Source organism: Fusarium coffeatum (genome assembly GCF_003316985.1).
Source record: "Fusarium coffeatum strain FIESC_28 chromosome Unknown BRIP53273_contig_137, whole genome shotgun sequence".
Lineage (NCBI taxonomy): Eukaryota > Fungi > Ascomycota > Sordariomycetes > Hypocreales > Nectriaceae > Fusarium > Fusarium coffeatum.
Window position 1 is genome coordinate 154185 of NW_022157930.1, and position 20180 is coordinate 174364.

The following is a 20180-nucleotide window of genomic DNA, read 5'->3' on the forward strand; positions in this document are numbered from 1 at the left end:
GCCCGTCCCCTGGTGATAAGAGGATAGGCACGCTTGGCACGGCCACATGGTGATGGCGTAGATGGCACGGTCAGGTGAGAGAATCATGTGGCTTGGGTGTTGACCGGATGAATGAGAATGAGTGAACGATGACTGGAACAGGAGCAGGAACAGGAACAGGAACCAGGGAACAACCGGCAATACAGTCAGCACCCAAGGCATGATGATTGCTATGTAGCGATCCAGATCCAGAGGTGAGATCAGTCGTCATCAGTCTCTTTCAAAGTACCCGAGGTCATGGACAAACCTGCTATGATAGGTAGCGAATGGGGGATGACAACGTATCGATAACAACTTGGTTAATCTGGTCTGGGATGGGTAGTATGGATGTTTTGAGTTCCGGATTTGATCTCATTCGATACAGGACACCTTCTTCTTCATTCCCATTCCCTTTCTCGGAACCTTGCTCTGGTCCTTGCTTTAGTCCTGGTCAGCGCAGGAACCTGTACTGTATGCAACCCCGCGTCCGAGACGGAATGGAACCAGCTTGTTCCATGATCAAAGAAAGAGCTTGCGCGTTTATTAGACTAATGGATATCAACTGTGTCGTGTCAATCATGCCCTGGTAGCCATTCACCCGGTACGGTAACGAAATAAACACTTTTACTTCCCGGATGAGCTAGAAATGTGACAGGGACCAAGGCATGTCGATCCGCCGCCATTTTGATCACCTAATAAGTTGCCTACGGTACAGTACCACAATGACAGCGACAGAGGGCATCGAGTCTTGAAGCCCAGCCGGGGTGTCTTATCGCATGAGGGGTTCAATAGCGTAGCTCCTTATCACCAGCCCAGACCAGCCCCCATTAGAATGCCCCATCCCGCGCTAGAACATCCTCGGGGCTCAGTGTGCATGTGGCCTGTAAGGTCAGAAAATACAACTACAGTGACTCCCCTCAAGTCAGCGACAGCTATTCTGTCACTACTCCTTTCTCCAATGTCGAGTGTGCCTGTCCCTTACACACCCCATTGTTTAGCGTCCCCCTCTCAAGGCGTCAGTGACGGGATGTAGCTGCTAATCCTGGCCTGCTACACCAGATATCCCGGCGTGACTCTATCCGACATGACTACCTTCTCCTTCCTTTGAGCTCCATCTCAACGATTGATTCTCTTCTTTCACTTACAACTCTTCAGTGAATGACTACACGATACAAGCATCAAATAAGCGCATGACGAATTTCCTTGACTTTCCAACTCTATAACGATCTTTGTTTCATCATCATCCCGTTCTGTCTCTCTTCGATCTATCTTGTTACATACTACTCTCATATACATACATACATACATACAACTTTAGACTTACCGCACAGCTGGTCTGCGCCGCTATCCACTCAACAATCTCGAGCATCTCGCCGTTCTTTCTCGATAATCACTCAACTTGACCAATACTGGGTTGCCTCCCAGTTTATTCGATAGTAGTACCACAGTTGCTACTACTAATCTCCCTTTCGAGTCGTCCCCCTCTGCCGTCATTTCATTCGAGACTGTACAGCTGTACAAGGGGTACGAGGTACGCGACTTTGACACAAGCTGCGAACCTTAATAAACAAGTGCCGGCGTCACCTCGAGGGAAATCGGCTTGACGCCTCGCCTCTTTGCTGGCAACTACGCTCTGCAGAAACGCGAGCGTTTTTGGGGTAGGAGACTGCTCCGACACTTGTTCAAATCAGTTGAATGCCTTGTAAGTTTGTACCTCTTTACCTCCAAGATATCCCCGTCCGCCCCTACATGCACCTACCATAGAGTAGGTAGGTACTACCTATAGTACCTGCTTTACCCCTCTACTCCATTAGATCGTCCTTCTTCCCCCAAAACCATTTGCGCAACGCGCGCTTCCCTTTGCCATAACAATCTGAAAGGCTGACAATGACTCTTTCTCTAGCCTCCAAGAAGGACAGAAAACATGCTAGAGAAAGTGGCGGCATTGCCGCGGCCGTGACAAAGCAAACAGCTGGAAAGTTCGCGTGAGTCCCCTCTTGTCCACGAGACTCGTCCATCACCACTTTAAGTACCTGGCTGACCCGCAGTCACATTCATAGCAGCGTTAACAATGCCAACGCAAACCCAAACCCAAACGTAAACAATAAAGACAACACCAACATCAACAATAATAACGGTGGAGAAAGCAAGAGCTCGTCTACTTCGGTCGCTTCCACGCCCCCGGTCGATACACCAGAGATCAAGCCTGCTTCCATTCCTGACAATGTCAACCCTGCCGTCTCCCCCATGCTTGCTGCATTGTCCACAACTCCAGCTTCCGTGAGCACAGCGCCGAGTATGAATAACGACTGGATGCGAAGCGGTATTGCCGGCTCCCCGGGAAATTTGATCAGCATCATGGGTGACTCACCTCCTACTCAACCTTCTTCCTACGAGGACTCGGGTCGACTGCATCATGGATGGGCTGTCCAACGCCCTTACATGAGTCCGTCGCCCTCATCTCTATCCCCGCCAAACCACGGCCGTCGTCCCCTGAGTTTCCAAATGGATGCTCAGTATCAATCTCCAGAAACTCCACCTCTGGCTGCTCACTATCGCCGCAGCTCAGTTGCATCTCCCTTCGCTGGTTCAAGAATTGGGAATAACCCGCCACTCCCTCATCAACCCCAAGCGCATTTCTATGGAACCCCGGATATTGACTTGAACTTGACAAATGGCTCTGGCATGAAAGCTGGAGAGCGTGGTTATTTCTTTGGTTTCGACAAACTGCCCGAGTGCCCTGACTTCCCAAGTAGTCCAAGTAACGCCGTCATAGCCGGTTACGAGGGTGGTTTGGACGTATATGCTGTTGGTAAGAGAGGTCTCGAACCCGTTGCAAGCTTGAAGGGACTACGCGGAGGTGTCTATAACGCCAAGATTCTTCCCTGGACACTTGACAATAGCAACAAGTCACTCTTTCCTCTCGTGGCGGTAGTATTGCATGGACCCGTTTTGCCTACTGGCACACCTGGTTCTGCACAGGGTGAACAGAGTCCCAGACCTGATAGAGCAGCAAGTCCTCGCTCAGTCTTTACCCACCCAGAAGGCTTCCAGGGGAGACACAGTATCGATGCCTACCAGACTTCTGTCGAGATCTACTCGTTGAAGACGAACCAACTCATCGACGTGTTACTTCAGGCACCAAAGATACAAATAAACCCTGAGATCTCCGTCACAAACCCCATTTTCCGACCACCTGCACCCAGCGGCTCCTTTACAATTCGAGCAGATTCTGGTACGCTTGCGGTATGCTCAGGCGAAACGGGCGAATGCTGGGTTTACTTGCAGCTGCTAGAAGAACAAAATGGCCATGTATTTACATGTGTCGGCAAAATTTGGACCAGCCTTCAGCAAAGCACTCGAGGTGAGGTACAGGAAGAGACGGACAAGACACGAGTTTCGACTGCACCCCCACGCTCGAATCCGCAAACACCTATTCTAGCAATCAGTGGACGATGGATATCCTACTGCCCCGCGACTCCGTCATCTCAGATTTCTCTCAAAGCCCATGTGCCACTCCCGATTCTGGGCAAGGCACCTGGACTTGCCACTGTGACGCCACCACAGCTGCCATCGTCTTCTGCCTCGGTAGATCTCCCCATTTCCGACAGTGTTGTGAATAAGATTATGCGCGAAACGACCCAAGAGCTCATTCAGGGTGCCAGATGGGTCGGGCAACAAGGCTTGCAAGCCTGGAATTCCTATTGGAATAAGTCTAGCCCACAGTCACAAACACAACAAGCACGTTCACCTCCCCAGGGTTGGGCGGGTACTCGATCACCCCGCGGTGACTCGTCTCAATTTCCTCCTACCCATGGAACAAACGGCCAGACTGTGGCAAAGGATCCAGGCCTTGTCTCTATCATTGACACGGAGTCGCTCCCAGCTTCGTCCTCGATCCACCCGATCACAACATTCGCACCGCCTCTGGGCTGTAGCTTCCTCTCATTCTCTCCATCGTCCCTGGCTTTGTTTACAGCCAGCAGTAAGGGTGATGTGCAGACAGTCTGGGACCTCTTCCGTATTCAACATACCAGGTCATCCCCTCTTCAGGCTACACTTAGCCCCAACACGAGCACAGGTCCTCAAGTTAGACAAATTGCACAGTTCTCACGGATGACAGTTGCACGCATTGTCGATGTTGCTTGGACGCAGTCACAGGGTGAACGATTGGCTATGGTAACTGAGCGTGGCACCGTTCATCTTCTCGACATGCCTTCGAGTGCGTTCATGTGGCCTGCACCCCGCCGTCGTCAAGCTGTCCAAGAGAGTGGCACCGCGACGCCAGAACAGCCAAACACTGCCGTCTCTTTCGCAACTGGCGCTTTTGGTGCTGCATATTCAGTTGCGAAACCATTTGTATCACGGCCCCGCCGCAGCAGCGGCAATGTACCAAACATGCCCGGCAACAGCTTGAAAGACTCGGCGGCCATTGGAGGACGAGTGATTGCTGCTAGTATCAGTAGTTCGCTAGGCAAGACAGGGACCGCAATTAACCAGCTTCGGCACACAGGCGAGAACCGTGTTTCCTTACCGCTCAGTTCAGGTCCTCCTTCAGCATCGTGTGTCACTTGGGTTAGAAGCCGGAGACATCAAGGGCTCTTTGTGGTTGGAAACGGCTTGGTACGGTCGTTCTCCTGCAGAACACGCCGATCTAGCGTACAGGCTGGCAGGAAGGTGACACGAGCCAGCAGGTATCATGATCATAACGTGCCGAACCTACCCAGCGATCTGGTTGCCCCAGCTGTACGACAGATGGTGGACTTGGGTGCCCAGGATGAGATTCTGGACCTTTCAGACCGTGAGATGGACGCAGGAAACACCTTGACACTCAATGCACGACCTCGTGTGGCATCGGCAGACCATAATATGGAATCGTCGATCCCACAGGCCGAGATAGAATCCAGTGCACCCTACCAGCCCTTCCACACAGACAGGCGGGTGACTCTTTGTGAGTACCGAAGAGGCACGACCGATCAGCTCGAAGTTGTCTCTGCTATCCTGGCCGACACCAACTTAGAAGAAAACACAGCATCGAAGAAAAAGAAAAAGAAGGGGCAACCCATGGAAACATACTCATCTAGAGAAATGTCGAGCACAACGGCTTGGGCGTTTGGCCAGGATATCCCAGTGGTTCGACTGGACTTGGGCCTGCCGACTGTCACCGAGGAGGAGTATGATGGGCCTGAGGACCATATTGCTTTGCCCCCCTCTGCCATGGAGCGGGTGATGCAATACGGTGACGAGGCGCAGATTGTGGTGACGACAAGAAGACGCCGTGGAGCCCAAGGAGGCAGTCAAGGTGAAGATGGTTTCTTCGAGGATGACTGTGAAGTTCTTGATTTTGCAGATCAGAGGGTGTAAGTGAAATAAGTCTGCTCTCAAGAGGCAATATGGGCAACGGGCATTGTGTGGCGTATGGATTTTTGGGCTTTACTTCATTCTATGCATTTGATGCTAGGGAACAACAATCCATTGCTTAAGCTATTTGAACACGCAGCTACGTCGCACCAAACCTGGCTTGGTATGAATGGCTGCTTTTGATCAAATCATTGGGTCCGGAATGTTGGAGTTATTGATTCTTGACATGTATGCACTTTGCTTCATGGAAGAAACCCTCTTTAGCACAGAAATCTTTTTTGGCAATTCATAATGCCTTATTAAATAAATAGAAACACATTAGATACCCATCCCCGTACTGCTCTTTTGCTTCTTCCGCATCAAGGCATTGTCCCATGGTATCCAAGGTTCAGGTGATAAATGTCCCGTGATGCGGTTAAGTGATTTCAGATGCCACTGAACAATTAAAAGGTGTATGGATCGACATGTTGGTCATCTAGTTGGCCTTCTTAGCAGCCGCCTTGGCCTTCGCAGCCTTCTTCTGGTTGCTCCGAATCATGACCATGCCAAGGAACGATCCAACGACAGCGGAACCGAGGAGGATGATGATGACAGGGATACGAATGGCCCAAACGCGAGGAGGGAAGAAGTTCTGGAGAGGGTGGTCGTCGTCGACAAAGGGCTGAAGCAATTGTTAGCTCACAACGTATTCAAGAAGATGGACGCCGGGGGCAGGTAATGCTGGCGTATGATCGCATCGACGTCGAGGGAGTCATGGAGGGGCACTCACCATAAGAAGAGTCCAGATGGTGTAGTAAGTGAAGACGACTGAAGCGGCCACGAGCATGGCGAGACCGACGATTTTGTCCAACTGTAGCAAAAGAATTATGTTAGTAAAGTTAGGATAGCGAGGGGTTCCTGTGATGCCCCAGTGTGAAGCGCGTAAAGGGGGACAAGCATGTAGATCAGAGCTTCGGAGAGGGCGTGGTATTTACTGACCATTGTTAAAGATGCGCAAGGTGAGCGAGCATAGACCTTGGTTGAGCCGAAGAGAAGGGTGAAGCAGAGAAGTAAAAGTAAAGGAGTGTTGGAGAGTTCGTCGAAATGGTAGGTAGTGTTAATAGGTACCTGCTAAAGGCCAAATTTACAATGAACGCGGTTTGCTCCTAATGACCTATAGCTAGGTAGGTTGTCTCGGGGTGAGTGGAGCAGACGCCACAGCACAGCCACATCTCTACGTAGGTAGTCTCCAGGACCAAGGACGCCAAAATAAGATAGTCTAAAAACTTGTCAAGTCCGGTATGAAGTGTTTAGATTATTTCATCTATTAGTGTATCAGCGGTTGCAACATCCTTTTGGGATGAATGTTTGCAAGACAATAGCCAAAAGCATAGTATTGAGTATTCCAGTTGGATCACACTGAGCAGGTTTAAGAAGTCAACGAGGCTCTACATGTCATGGAAGTCATCAAAGTTAGTAGGTAGACGAAATCATCTGGTAACTTTAGATAATTTTAAGCCATCTCTTAGGGTACTTATTTTTGGCGGCCTGAGCTTTAGACTTTACTACAGCAGGCGTACAGCCTGTGCTGTACCTTGGAATATATAAGTGGGTCATCTCCAGTCTCAAAATAAGTTGTGTTTCCTGCCTAGGTAGGTAGGCGCGTTTTCACATCATAACCATCTGAGAAAAACGAAGACGTCCAAAAAGCCAAGATAGTCGCCGAACGAAGGATCAGCTGCGACTGCGACTGCGAGTACAAGCTTACGATGGCCTCCGCTGACGTGGACCTGCCCCGTCGCAACCGCGACCGCAGCGACAAGCCCGCCGATGGCGACTCGTATCGTCCAGGAAAGACACAGCGATCGCGATCGCGATCACGACCGCGCGATGCTGCCCCTGTTCGAACAGAGGAGGAGAAGCAGGCTGCTGCAAAGGCCGAGTATGAGAAGCTCCTGACAATGCGATCCGGCGGAACGTACATCCCACCCGCGAGACTGCGCGCGCTCCAGGCACAAATCACAGACAAGACAAGCAAGGAGTATCAGCGCATGGCATGGGAGGCGCTAAAGAAGAGTATCAACGGTCTTATCAATAAGGTCAACACAGCAAACATCAAGTTCATCGTGCCCGAGCTGTTTGGAGAGAACTTGGTTCGTGGTCGTGGTTTGTTTTGTCGATCGATTATGAAGGCTCAAGCTGCCAGTTTGCCTTTCACACCCATATATGCCGCCATGGCCGCGATTGTCAACACCAAGCTACCTCAAGTTGGAGAGCTTCTTATCCGCCGTCTGGTTCTTCAGTTCAGAAAGGGATTCAAGCGAAATGATAAGGCAGTTTGCCTCTCGTCGACTACTTTCCTCGCGCATCTCATCAACCAGCAGGTCCAGCACGAAATGCTTGCAGGTCAGATCCTACTCCTCTTGCTCCACAAGCCTACAGATGACAGTGTTGAGATCGCGGTCGGTTTCTGCCGTGAAGTTGGACAACACATGGAGGAGATGCAAAGCTCGATCGCGAATGTAATCTTTGATCAATTCCGAAACATTCTGCACGAAGCCGATATCGATAAGCGAACGCAGTATATGATCGAGGTCTTGTTCCAGGTGCGAAAGGACAAGTTTAAGGATAACCCGGCTATAAAGGAAGAGTTGGATTTGGTTGAAGAGGAGGACCAAATCACGCACCGACTCGAGCTAGAAGGCGAAATTGATGCGCAAGATGGGCTCAATATTTTCAAATTCGATCCGGAGTGGGAGGAGCACGAAGAGGCGTACAAGAAGCTTCGGGCTGAGATTCTGGGTGAGGGCAGCGACGACGAAGATGGCGACGAGGACGAATACGAGAGCTCTTCAGATGAAGACGAGGAAGATGAGAAGCAAAAGGCTATGGAGATCAAGGACCAGTCCAATGCCGACTTGGTCAACCTCCGCAGGACCATCTACCTCACCATTATGTCCAGTGCCGACCCTGAAGAAGCTGTCCACAAGCTGATGAAGATCAACCTTCCTGCCGGCCAGGAGCCCGAACTTCCCTCTATGATTGTCGAGTGTTGTTCGCAAGAAAAGACATATACAAAGTTCTTCGGCATGATTGGCGAGCGCTTCGCTAAAATCAATCGACTTTGGTGCGACCTCTTTGAGCAGGCTTTCGCCAAGTATTACGAAACCATCCACCGTTATGAGAACAACAAACTGCGCAATATTGCCATGCTGTTCGGTCACATGTTTGCCTCAGACGCTCTGGGTTGGCATTGTTTATCTGTCATTCATTTGAATGAGGACGAAACCACATCCAGTAGCCGTATCTTTATCAAGATTCTGTTCCAGTTCATCTCGGAGGAGATCGGCATGCCCAAGCTGAGGGCACGTATGACAGACGAGACACTCCGACCCAACCTGGAAGGTCTCTTCCCCAAAGACAGCCCCCGCAACATCAGATTCTCTATCAACTACTTTACAAGTATCGGCATGGGTGCTCTCACAGAAGAGATGCGAACACACCTTCAGAACATGCCCAAACCTGCTTTGCCTGCCCCTGCAGCCGCAGAGGATTCGGATTCGGATTCCGTCTCCAGCTATTCGTCCTACACAGGCTCTTCCTACTCCCGATCTCGGTCCCGCTCTCGAACACCTCGTAAGGTCGCTGATCGAGGACGATCACTTTCCCGTTCCCCTGATCGAAGGAGCAGGGGACGTTCATACAGCTCATCGAGGTCGAGGTCATACTCACGATCTGTGTCTGCACGGGGAAGAGGTCGCAGCCAGTCATATTCCGCCAGCCCTCCCCGACGAGGTCGGCGATACATTAACGACAGCCGCTCGCGATCTCCAGCCCCTCGTAATGGCAAGGGCCGAGCTCGCAGCGCTTCTTACTCTTCCCGAAGCCGTTCTCGTACACCACCACGACAAGCACGTGGTCGAAAGGATTCACATGCTTCAGAAGGGCGTTCGCCCCCTCCGGCCAGAGATGGACGAAGCCGTTCGTATGATTCCCAGAGTCGATCTCCCTCTCCTGTGAGAAAGCGAGAGAGATCATACTCTGGAAGCCCTCGAGGTCGACCGCGCGGAAATGCCGGTCCTGCCTCAGGCAGGCGCAACAGCTCGTCTGTCAGCGACGGACCACGACATAAGAGCAAGCAGTATAGTCGTTCGCCTTCATACGATTCACGATCTCCACCACCAAGAAGGGCCAACCCCGAGAGCGTTTCGCCTCCACCCGCACGTAACGGACGTCAGCCCTCGTACTCGCGATCACCCAGCCCGCCACGCCGCGGAGGAAAGAAGTCGTTGAGCCCTGTGCCGTCTAAGAGGAGACGCAATAGCGATAGTGTCTCTCGGTCACCGCCAATGAAGCGAGGACGACGGGGCAGTTGAGAGGAAGTAAGGAAAGGAAAGGAGGAAACGAAAGGAGATGAAAGAAAAGGAAAGGGGAACGGGGGACGGGAAGTTGATGAGTCGAGTAAGATTATAATGAAGAATAGGGGGTTACTTTGTAATTAGGTGCGCCGGCTTGAGAAAGTGTTTCATCAGCGGGACCGACCAAAAATTGAAAGCGTTTGAGGCACAGGTTGTAATTCTTGAAGTCAGTCATCACTTGGCACTTAGGCAAGGTTTAGTGAAGTTTAGTATTTTATTAGGACATGCTAGGATATCTTATGCTATCTTAGGTCATCTAAGGATATATTAGGACACCTTATCACATCTTAGGATATCTTACGATAGGCGCAACATGATGCCCTGGCTCTGTCAATTCTCCTAGGATGCACTTGCGATCTCCTCGTCGTCGGAACTTCTCAGTTTCCTGCAACACATCTCTGTGTCTCGGATTACAGCCATCGTCCAAGGAAAGACTTCTTCTCTTCACGCTTGTCATCCGCTTTCGCTTCAGAGATAGCAGACCCAACACCAATCGCTGCGCCAGCTGCTTGAACAACTCCATGGACAAGAGGTACTCCGTATCCAGCCATTCCATAGCTTTGAAGAACTGCAAAACCGCTATGGGCTACGACGTTGCCGATTCCTGCGTGGGCAGCAGCAGCAGCAGAACCTCATATTCCATCAGTACCTAACTAGATTATGGTAATAGGAGTAGAGTATACTGACCTGCAGCTATTCCATTCGCACCAAATCCAGCAGCTGCAAGAGCAGGAGCGACGACTACGGCTGGAGCAGCTACCATGATGCCAGCAGTTCCAAAGGCTGTTGCAGCTAGTGGTTTTTCTTTCGCGTACTCGAAAGTGCTGTTCGCAGCCTGATTCTCTTGTGAGTAGGTGATACTTGATAACTGGTATTTGGGCGCAACCTACATTGGACAAAAACGACTTTGCGGATGCAAGCATGGTTACTCGAGAGTTTATCCTGCTGTGGATTTTGATGTACAGAAGTTGAGGTTCAATATGTCGACGATGGTCAGTATGTGAGTGTTGAGGGTGATGGTGATGGTGGGAGACGAAAAGATGGCCTGCATAGATATAGGGTTATAGGATGGCAGTGAATGTAAGGCCTCCAACGGGCGCCTATTCTTCCAACAATACTGTGATTCAGAGGGAGGTGAATGGATGGAAAAAGCCTTGCGGGAGTTAGGCCAACATCAAAGCGGCCATAGGCTGATTGCATATATAGGTAGATTTGTATTGGAGGGGTAACATTGTCTGCATTAGAAACTTCCAACACTTTGAAGAGAAACAGCTATGTTTGTATGTATTTATTTGAACGGTAAGTTTATTGACAGTTGTGAAGTTGGCGTGTTACTCTGGTTAGATGCCTATCCAGATACTTCAAATTCTTCCAGGGCCTATACACTTTTATAACTACCTACTACGTTTCGATGAGGCCTGAATGACAACTATCATCAGTCAATTATCGATTACCTTTTGTATTACGTAGTAAACTTTTGGTGATCTCGATCAAGGCCTTGACTCCATGATACATCGTAGTGTCGGCCTTGAAGGTTTGTCTAAGCAGGACTATATTCACACTATAGCCAATCGTGTTGAAGTTGTACTCCTTCAGTTCAATTGTCTTTGGGCTAGCTCAAAAATTGGGCAACATGAATCTGGATTGTCTTCTTTGATCGTAACTGTGTCATAGATGGAGTTTGGATGTATAAATTCAAACCACTTTCTCTGATACCTCCCTTCAAAACACTCTTCTTATAAAAATATCGAAGTAAAACATAATAATCTAGTTTGTACGTCGTTGAACCTGCTCAAATGGAGTATCTCGGCCCTATCTTCACCCAGTCTGGCTGGACATCCATTGGTCCTCAAGCAGGTCTGTCCATGTTTCTTTGCTATAAAAGCCGTCCATTTGTTAATGTCTCTCAGAGACTATCGCAGCTTGGATCCAATCTCTATACGGGAACGTTCCAGCCCGCGGCGTATTTACCATTGTCCAGAGTGCACAGATGGGGGGCTACGGAGTTGAAGTAATTGAAACAGCTGTTGGGTACCTGGACAAAGGATACCCTCTGGCTAGAATATTGGTCTGGCTTGCTAATGGAGCGAGCAATACGACTTGTCCTTGATGGTATATAATATTCTACTGATTGTCTTGACGTAAAAGGCGGTATAATTTTTGTTGCTGTTTGACCCCCAGTGAATGCGAATGATATTTAAGTGTTGACAACATCTTATGCACAATCCTGCAAAACAAATACTTCCATTATTTGCGTGTATGTGACGTATTGCAAACCTGTAGCCATCTTGTTAGATTCCCAAGTGACAGTGACAGTGTCAGTGCTCGCCAGCTGCTGCTTTGATACCATCATGGATCTGGTCGGCCTCCCAAAAACCTTCGTCTTCCACCTCTCTTTCTCTATTGCATCACTGCATAGATCGATCGGTCGGTCTTTGAAGGCAAGTTATCTTTAATACATCCGGATTTTCATATTTCTGTCCTTGTGAGTCTTACCTAGGCTGCAACAGGGGAGTATTGACGGACCTTTCTTCAGGCACACACTTCTCGACTTCACAAAATGCCTTCTCAGTCTAACCCAGGTGCTGTGGCCGCTATGGTCACTGGAGCTGCGGTTGTTTTGGTTCCCGCCATTATCGCTAGTCCTGTGCTTGGCTTCTTGGGCTTTGGGGCTGCTGGTGTTCCCGCAGGTCAGTCTCAGATGTCGCTTATATTTGTGATGCATCGCTAACCCCTCTAGCTAGGTACTGCCGCTGCGGGAATCCAGAGCGGCATCGGTAGCGTTGCCGCTGGTAGCCTCTTCGCTACTCTGCAGTCTGTTGGTGCTGGAGGCTATGGAGTTGCCGCTGTCCATGGAGTTGTTCAAGCTGCTGAGGCGGTTGTTGGAGCTGGAGGTCTTGTTACTTGGTTCCGTGGTCAAGACGACGGAGAAGACGATGCTGACGAAGACGATCAGAACGACGACAAGAAGAAAGAATCTGAAAAGGATAACTCAACCAAGGATGAGGAGTCAGAGTCGACCAAGTGAGCGGCGTCTACGGGTATATCACCCCTTTTCAGGACTACGAAGAAACACTACAGGAATGAGAAAGTACATCGTCTCTAGAGAACCTCTTGTTAGATTGGTATCAGCTGGTCATTCTTCATGTATTACCTAGGTAGAGATAAATCCTACAATGTGAACAAGAAACATACACATTCAACCTTGAGATCCAATCCCATCGGAGCATAAAGCAGCAAAACCAAAGGGCTCAGATTCAACTAAAGCGGTTTTGTCTCATATGTTCTCGACGTAAGTTCTTTGATACCTAATACCTTATGAGTTAAATTTAACCTAAGGGCCATCACTTGCCTGGCAGTGTCAGGAAGTGCCAGTCTTGCCCGAGGTTGTGTACGCTGCCGAACATTCTAGGCACCAGTTCCTTCCATCACCCCTTCCATCCTTCTCCTCTTCTTTTCTTTTCTTTTTCTCTTCCTATCTTCTCACCAACACATCTCCAAAGCAACATCTACTTCACCAAATCACAACAAAATCGTCAAGATGGCTGGATCTTCGCAAGGTTCAGTCCAAGGGCTTATCGCCAACTTGTCTTTTGATGACAAAAACCTCGAGTCTAAAGCCCGAATCAAAACACAGCTTGAGCGGTTCCTCCAGGTAATTTTCCCAAGATAACATGTTACAATATGCTTCTTGTACTGACATGCACATTATAGTTCAAAAATGACTTTCTTTCTGCTCCAGCAGAAGCAGGATCTTCTCCCACCGGCCAAGTGGTGGGAGAAGATTCTGCTTTATAGGCTAACGCCGTTTCCCTCTCACCCCCTTCGCCTTGTCAGTATTGCACATGCTCGTGTTACCGACTTCCTATCACCAATCAATACTGACAGATGTTCAGCCGCCAACTCGATCACCCAGGAGACAAGGGCGAAAGCCCATACTCAGCTTGACCTTGTCGTAAAAAGTGGCAAAAGCCGCTGGACAAGGGGTCGGATCGAGCAGGTGTGCTTCCAGTTTCGCGATACTGGACGTTGCAAATACAGCTTCAACTGCAAGCGCCTGAATGTCTACACGCGTCCTCTCATGGATATATTCTTCGAGGGCTTCCCGTCTTTTGACTACCGTAACACTAAGCCTTTTGTTGAGGAGTTTACACGCATGGAAGACCAGCTGAAACGCAAAGAGAAAAGCCTCTACAATGCCAGAAAGCTCTTCTCGAAGGCTGTTGTTGAAGAGTTCTATTACGTCTATGGGAATGACGAATATGACTTGTCTCTCTGGCAAAAGTTATGCAAGATCATTGGCATAGACGCACCAACCTCCCTGGAGGAAGCGTACACGGTACGATCGATCTCTTTTGCACTGCGTGTTTGCTACAATTATCTAACAATTATCTAGATCATGCGACCCGTCCGTGTCAATATTGTTGATCTAGTGTACGCTGTAGAGTTCGACATGCCTGTACAACGTTTCGAAACCTTGGAGGAGTTGAGCGATTACACCAGAGACACAGGAAAAATTGCCAACAAACAGCATATCTACAATCGTGGCGGGCTACTGGTTATGCTACTTCGCGAGATCGACTACAAGTACTATGGAGAGAGGCTCAGAGGGTCTGAGCTGTAATCAGACAAGTTGGGATTATTTATAACCCCCCTATTTCGTCGCATTTTTTCAGTCACCATCTCAGCAGCTGGCATTGCCACTTCTTCTTCTTCTTCTTCTTCTTCTTCTTCTTCTTCTTCCTCGCTCTTTTTCTTTTAGCGAGAGCTTTTAACCACTACTTTTCTCTCTTTCTTGGCGAAAGCCATTCGACTTGTACCTTTTTTTCCTCTTTCTTCTTTTCTATGAGATGAAGATGCCTGTGAAGCTGAGGTTATTTGATAGCCCAGTGGAGGCACCAGGACGATGTGCTGGCACCTTTACGCGGTGTTCTGGATCAGTAACAGAAGATATGCCTTCTGCGAAACTAAGACCAGCACGACAAAGATACATAGTGTTTGGTATAGGTTCATGAAGCTGCTAATGATATTGTGAAAACTACATGTGTCTTTTGAACCCCATCCAGCCTTATACGCCATCTATATTGTATTGGTATTCAATCATTATCCTTGGACTTGCATACTCTATCCAGCAACGCCTTCATCCCTTGCTTTTAAATCTTCCTTCTTGCCCTGTTCTTCCTGTTGCTCCTCTTGCTTCTTCTCCTGCGATTTGGCCTTATCCTTCTTGCTCATAGTCAAGGCCCCCTTCTTGAGTGCCTCGTTGGGCAGTGGGCGGATGATTGGCTGTACGACCCAAACTGGTCTCCTGCAGCGTCTTTTTGTGCCTTTTGAGCTCTCTGTCTCTGGAGGATCTTCTTCTTCTTCAGCCAGCGGTGTTTCCGCAACGCTCTCACCGTTTGTGCGCTCGTACTCGAGGAGCTCCTCTGCAACTCTACGCTCCACTGCGGAGAGAACACGTTCGTAGGCTTCTATATCACCTGCGCGGCTCTTACCCAGCATATCTCGGACATCAGTGTGCTTGGAAACAAAGTGCCGTAGAAGGTGGAAGAGATGAGGCTGCATGGCCCCCAGATTCGGGCCTTGTTCTCCCTTCTTGCCCAGGTCTTTTCTTCGCTTCTTGGATGGTGGCTCTTCTTCGACAGTCTCACTTTCTTTCATCCACTCTGTATCGTCGCCAGGCATGAATAGTGGTCGTCGCTCAGGGGGCTTGTTCCCAAAGACATGCTCATGGAGAATATCCATGTACCGTCTGAAAACGGCGTCGACTCTGTAGCCTCCCTTTCCATCCTTGCCTCGCCAGTATTCTCTTCCCTCTTCACCAACAGGTGGTGGTTTTGTGAAGATAGCCGGGTCGCTAAGGTTGCCCTCGGCGCTCATCACGCCGTCGGCCCCTGTAGCCTCGAGACATTTCTCAATATCCCCCTCTTGAAGAATGTTTCCATTCGCAAAGATGACTGTTTCCTTGGGTAGGCTGTCCCTCAGAAAACGAATCATCTGCCACTCAGCCAAGCCTGTCAGATGACCCTTCTGCTCTCTTTTTCGTCCGTGGACAGTGAGAATAGATGCGCCAGCCTTGAGGACATTTTGCGCATATGCCAGAGTCTCCTCCTTGGTATCCAGAATTCGAATCTTGGCTGTGACAGGCACAGGCAACTCCTTATGCAAGATGTTGATCAAGCGAAAGATAAGATCTTGATCCTCCTGAAGGAAAGCGCCGTATTTGCCCTTTCGCGCAATACCTTGAGGACATCCGAGGTTCAGATCGACGGCATCGCAGTAAGGTGCGACTTGCTGAGCAGCAGAGAGCAGCGCATCGGGATCGTTTGCGCAGAATTGGACGAAGAGCGGGCGATCGATGGAAGGGTTTCCGTCAAGCCAGGGAGTTTCACCATCAGATTTAACAGCCTGGAAGTGCGCCTTTCGATATTTCTCGTCTTGCGAATAGAGGCGGGCGTGAAGCATCGGCGTATATGCGAGAAGGCTTTTTTGTTCGGTGGGTGAAATGAAACTTCTGGTGAGCATGCGCCAGGCCTACGAAACATCAATATAAATTGCTACTACAAGTTAAAGAGTAACATACGAATTCAGACTGGTCCACCATGGGCGCAACAATGAACTTGGGACTGCCGATGCTCTCGTAGAATGCCCGGCCCTCCAGCTTGGCTGGACGGTCTACCGCGGGGCTGTTCTCCTTGGACGTCATTGTCGACATGCGCTGTACGAAACACAAAGATCGACGGTTCGAGATAGATATAAACAAGGGCCCCGGACTCTTCCGGAGCCAAGTCAGACGAGCGAACTTCTCCAGATTGTAGAGCGTGATGTGGGCGCAAAAGCGATTCCTTTTCGTCGAGGACTGAAATATGCCCCGCGAAGTTATGGAGGAAAAAAAAAAGATAGAGGTTGCTGTCGGCCCCACTCGATACCGGCAAGTGGGTGAGGCTCAAGAATAAAGTGTGGATCTGTGGCTGAGGCTGCAAGCTTTCCCCAGACAAGTTTAAGCTTTTCCTTTTGTAACGGTACCTCTGAAGGTACCTGACCAGATTGGATACTTGTTCACGCAGAGCCAAGAACGATCTCACGATCCACCGAGTACCACTGAAATCCTATTATTAATTAAGTAATCACAGATCTCCTGAATTACCTATATACATCCGGATATCGAATGTAGATCAGACATTCAATCTAAAGCCTTAGTATACTATCAACAGGAACGCGCAATACAGCTTAAAACATTCGCTCTATTCATCAGTGTGAAGTTTCATTCACAAAAGGAACAAGTTTCGTTGTTTCGACCAAATTGGTACTATTTCGTTATGTCCGCTCCATTGATTTTTTTGCGTGTCTCAAAGACTAATAATAATAATGGATAAGTGGCGTTCCCAGGTCCCAACGGTGATCGTCTGCTTACAGAGTGCCACGCGTCATTATACTGGGTTGCAAACACGCCGATTCCGCTACTGCAAGGTCCCAGAATATGGTTTCCATCACGCTCCGTTCCTGTTCCTGCTCGAGCCCAAAAAAAATGAAAATGAAAGAGAGAGATGAATAAGGCAAAATTAAAGAAATGTATGACTCTTTGGTCTAAATTCCACATGACATGTAGAGACTGGTTAGAGTAATTGAACGCCATTCACCTAACAATGCTGTCCCAAACGCCCAAAGCGGTTCAAGTGGTCGGTTGCAATACAAGACTCCGAGTCTCAATGCTCGGTATTGGTCAAAGGAAACAAAATACTTCGCTTGACAAGCTTCGCTCCTCGTGGTGGACATTGCCATCATCAGAAAAAGTGCGTGTAAATCTTAGAGTTTTCGTGAACCTCCATCTCCTGAATGGTATGTTAGCGATTGATGTCATCTCGTGTAAAAAACGAATACTTACCATCTTGAAGGTGTTGAGCTCCTCCTTGATCTGCTGTGCCAGCATAGGAGTCAATCGGTTACAGGTGGCGATTTCACCACGACGATCATACTCCTGGCTGGGCCAAGTATCATGGAAAACGATGCGAGGAGAGAATGTCGCATTGCGCTTGGCAGATGGAGTGTTAGGGGCGCTCTTGCTGTCCTGTCGGAGTCTCAAAGCAGACATGAAATAGTCTTCGGTACCGATAGCAATCGATCCAGTGCGTCGATGAGAATCATCGTTGGGAGTGCTGGGGGCGCTAGAATTGGGCGAATCATTGACAGCAGGTAGGCTAGGAAGGTCCAGTCCGGGGGAAGCGTCAGCGGGTCGGATGGAAGGGCTGGCTGAACCGGGACCTAGTGATCATGTTAGTTTAAGGAATCCATGACGAGGCAATTATACATACGCTTGAGAATACCCTTGCGAACGGCGGCAAGGACCTCCGCGCGCTCTCTGTCGCCACCGACAATACTCTTGCGGGAGTTCGAGTTATCGGTTCCAGAGCTTCCCAGGCGCTCGGCGATGTCGATACCCAAGCTCGTGTCAATAGAGTTACGCTCCAAATGGGGGAAGGTGTCCGTTTGTCTGGGATCAGCCGATACGTTGACTCGTTGTGTCTCAGCTTCGACAGTGACCATTGACACGGCAGCTTGACTAGCCTCGGGTTTCACGGGACCGTCAGCCGGGGGAACTCCAACCACTGACTTTGGTCGGAAGATTCCAACAAACGATCGACCACCCTTCTTCATGCCCCGACCCATCTTTCGAATCATGATAGAGGCTGAAGACGCTGTCGATGAGATTGAAAGATTGTCGGTTGAACCGCCGAAGAATCTACCACCATAGATACTGTGTCCTAGGCCTGCAGCCTCCTGTGCCTCTGCGATACGTGCTTGTTCAGCATCGTAGGCTTCGTCGACCGTGGGGTCCTTGTGGAGCTTGGATGGTTCTGTTTTATCTGATGCCTCAGCCTCCTCATCAGCCTTGCGGAAGTCTGCAGCGCTGCCGAACGAGAAAGCTCGACGCAGTCGAGAGGTCTTGCTCTTGGACTTGCGCCCTTTGTTGATAGCAGCGAGTTGTTTAGCCGCGGGCGATTCCATATTACCCGCACCAGAGGATTTGTCTTCGGCGACCTCGCTGGCCATGGTGGCTGGCCTAGAGAGAGGTGAGGGGTTCGTTGTGCGCTTGATGGCATCAGAAGATGAACCTCGAGGTGGGACGTTGACCTTGGCGTGATCCTGCTTAGAAGTTGTTTCGTTGCTTGTCTGGGAAGAGGGGTTTCCAGTGGGGGCAGACACATTGCGGTTGGCAGACTGCATGACATCCCTGTTAGCATACCGTTTTTACCAGTGATTGCTGATTGGGCAATGTTTCAAGGATCAACAAACTTACCGAGGACGGACGAGAATGGCTGCTACGGCTGGAGTTTACACTCTCAGAGCTCTCATTGCGGGAGTGCGCAGCGGCATTGGCGACAACACGAAGACTTTGAGAATTCCCATCAGCCTTTGCCTTGTCTTGTGCGGTTGGCCTTGAAACGTCGGAGTTGGCACGGACGGTCCGCCGGCGTGAACGACTGGGGTCTTCCATGGATGAGTAGGCGAATTGCATCTCATCCGCGGTTGCGCCGGGCATAGCATTGTAGAAACTGTTCGGGCGGTTTGGGATTGCTGAACGAGAAGGATTAGGCCCATTGTAAAGCTGGTTTGCTGTGGGCATTCCAGTGTTCACAGGTACAGCTGTGCTCTGAGAGCGTCCATGTTGATTTTGCTGAGGAGTGAGCGAGCGTCTATATCGGTCCGGTGCTGCTTTGCTTTGTGAAGTTGGGGAGACTGGCTGTGTGGGACCAGCAAGAAAGGCAGAGTGAGGTCGAGGAGCGGGTACAATGTTTCGTCGTTGAGGAATGGCCGAATCATCACGAGCACCAGTTTGACCGACACCCATGGAGTTATATTGCATGTTGTTTCCAGAAGAGCTGAATTGACGTCCACTGTAGTTGACATTGTGATTGTAAGTTCGTGAAGGCTGAGTTTGTTGAGCTTGCCAAGACTGTGTATGGTTCAGAGTAGGCGTACTCGTAAAAGCGTACTGCTGAACGGGAGCCGAACTACCACGATATCCGGTAGAAGATGGCGCAGCATATCGTGGGGTCTGAGATGCTCCTGCATACTGGTGGCCATTCTGGCCTTGGTTGTTGGGTATCATGCCTGCCGATGAAGACGGTCTGGTCTGGAGCATCGTAACCGTGGAAGTTTGCTGGGGGTAGGTTTGAACCAGTGCAGCCATAGTTTGTGTCGACGTTTCGTGAGCGATGCAACGGCCGTCAACAACAAGCTTTCTCCCACGAGTCGTGCCTGTTTGATGTTGTCGGTCTTTGTTCAAAGGAATAATCGATGCAGTTATCGCAGCAGTTTGTTTGCAAAACGAAGAGCAGCTGAAGTCCAATGTTAGCCTTTGGTACCTTAAGAGAGCTTCATATGTAAAAAAAAAAAAAAAAG

The 20180-nt window shown here is 49.6% G+C and overlaps 8 protein-coding genes across 8 annotated transcripts; 4 read left to right on the forward strand and 4 right to left on the reverse strand.

Annotated features, from left to right (window-relative positions):
* Positions 1-1905: 1905 nt before the first annotated feature.
* FIESC28_06412 (uncharacterized protein) lies at positions 1906-5501 on the forward strand (the record flags this gene model as incomplete). The annotated part of the gene is made up of 3 exons (XM_031160556.1): positions 1906-2003; positions 2067-5378; positions 5480-5501. 3 exons carry the CDS (start codon positions 1906-1908, stop codon positions 5499-5501), a joined length of 3432 nt encoding a protein of 1143 aa, XP_031015417.1.
* A 353-nt stretch (positions 5502-5854) lies between these two features.
* FIESC28_06413 (uncharacterized protein) lies at positions 5855-6360 on the reverse strand (the record flags this gene model as incomplete). Its single annotated transcript, XM_031160557.1, has 3 exons — positions 5855-6040; positions 6149-6229; positions 6358-6360. The coding sequence occupies 3 exons, from the start codon at positions 6358-6360 to the stop codon at positions 5855-5857; spliced, it is 270 nt and encodes an 89-aa protein (XP_031015418.1).
* Positions 6361-7127: 767 nt separating this feature from the next.
* On the forward strand, positions 7128-9734 carry FIESC28_06414 (uncharacterized protein; the record flags this gene model as incomplete). The annotated part of the gene is made up of 1 exon (XM_031160558.1): positions 7128-9734. One exon carries the CDS (start codon positions 7128-7130, stop codon positions 9732-9734), a length of 2607 nt encoding a protein of 868 aa, XP_031015419.1.
* Positions 9735-10186: 452 nt separating this feature from the next.
* Positions 10187-10699, reverse strand: FIESC28_06415 (uncharacterized protein; the record flags this gene model as incomplete). The annotated part of the gene is made up of 3 exons (XM_031160559.1): positions 10187-10380; positions 10464-10611; positions 10667-10699. The coding sequence occupies 3 exons, from the start codon at positions 10697-10699 to the stop codon at positions 10187-10189; spliced, it is 375 nt and encodes a 124-aa protein (XP_031015420.1).
* A 1637-nt stretch (positions 10700-12336) lies between these two features.
* FIESC28_06416 (uncharacterized protein) lies at positions 12337-12804 on the forward strand (the record flags this gene model as incomplete). Its single annotated transcript, XM_031160560.1, has 2 exons — positions 12337-12466; positions 12521-12804. 2 exons carry the CDS (start codon positions 12337-12339, stop codon positions 12802-12804), a joined length of 414 nt encoding a protein of 137 aa, XP_031015421.1.
* A 513-nt stretch (positions 12805-13317) lies between these two features.
* FIESC28_06417 (uncharacterized protein) lies at positions 13318-14400 on the forward strand (the record flags this gene model as incomplete). Its single annotated transcript, XM_031160561.1, has 3 exons — positions 13318-13431; positions 13519-14115; positions 14173-14400. The coding sequence occupies 3 exons, from the start codon at positions 13318-13320 to the stop codon at positions 14398-14400; spliced, it is 939 nt and encodes a 312-aa protein (XP_031015422.1).
* Positions 14401-14900: 500 nt separating this feature from the next.
* FIESC28_06418 (uncharacterized protein) lies at positions 14901-16482 on the reverse strand (the record flags this gene model as incomplete). Its single annotated transcript, XM_031160562.1, has 2 exons — positions 14901-16310; positions 16360-16482. The coding sequence occupies 2 exons, from the start codon at positions 16480-16482 to the stop codon at positions 14901-14903; spliced, it is 1533 nt and encodes a 510-aa protein (XP_031015423.1).
* Positions 16483-17560: 1078 nt separating this feature from the next.
* FIESC28_06419 (uncharacterized protein) lies at positions 17561-19920 on the reverse strand (the record flags this gene model as incomplete). Its single annotated transcript, XM_031160563.1, has 4 exons — positions 17561-17608; positions 17662-18038; positions 18089-18995; positions 19075-19920. The coding sequence occupies 4 exons, from the start codon at positions 19918-19920 to the stop codon at positions 17561-17563; spliced, it is 2178 nt and encodes a 725-aa protein (XP_031015424.1).
* Positions 19921-20180: the final 260 nt, after the last annotated feature.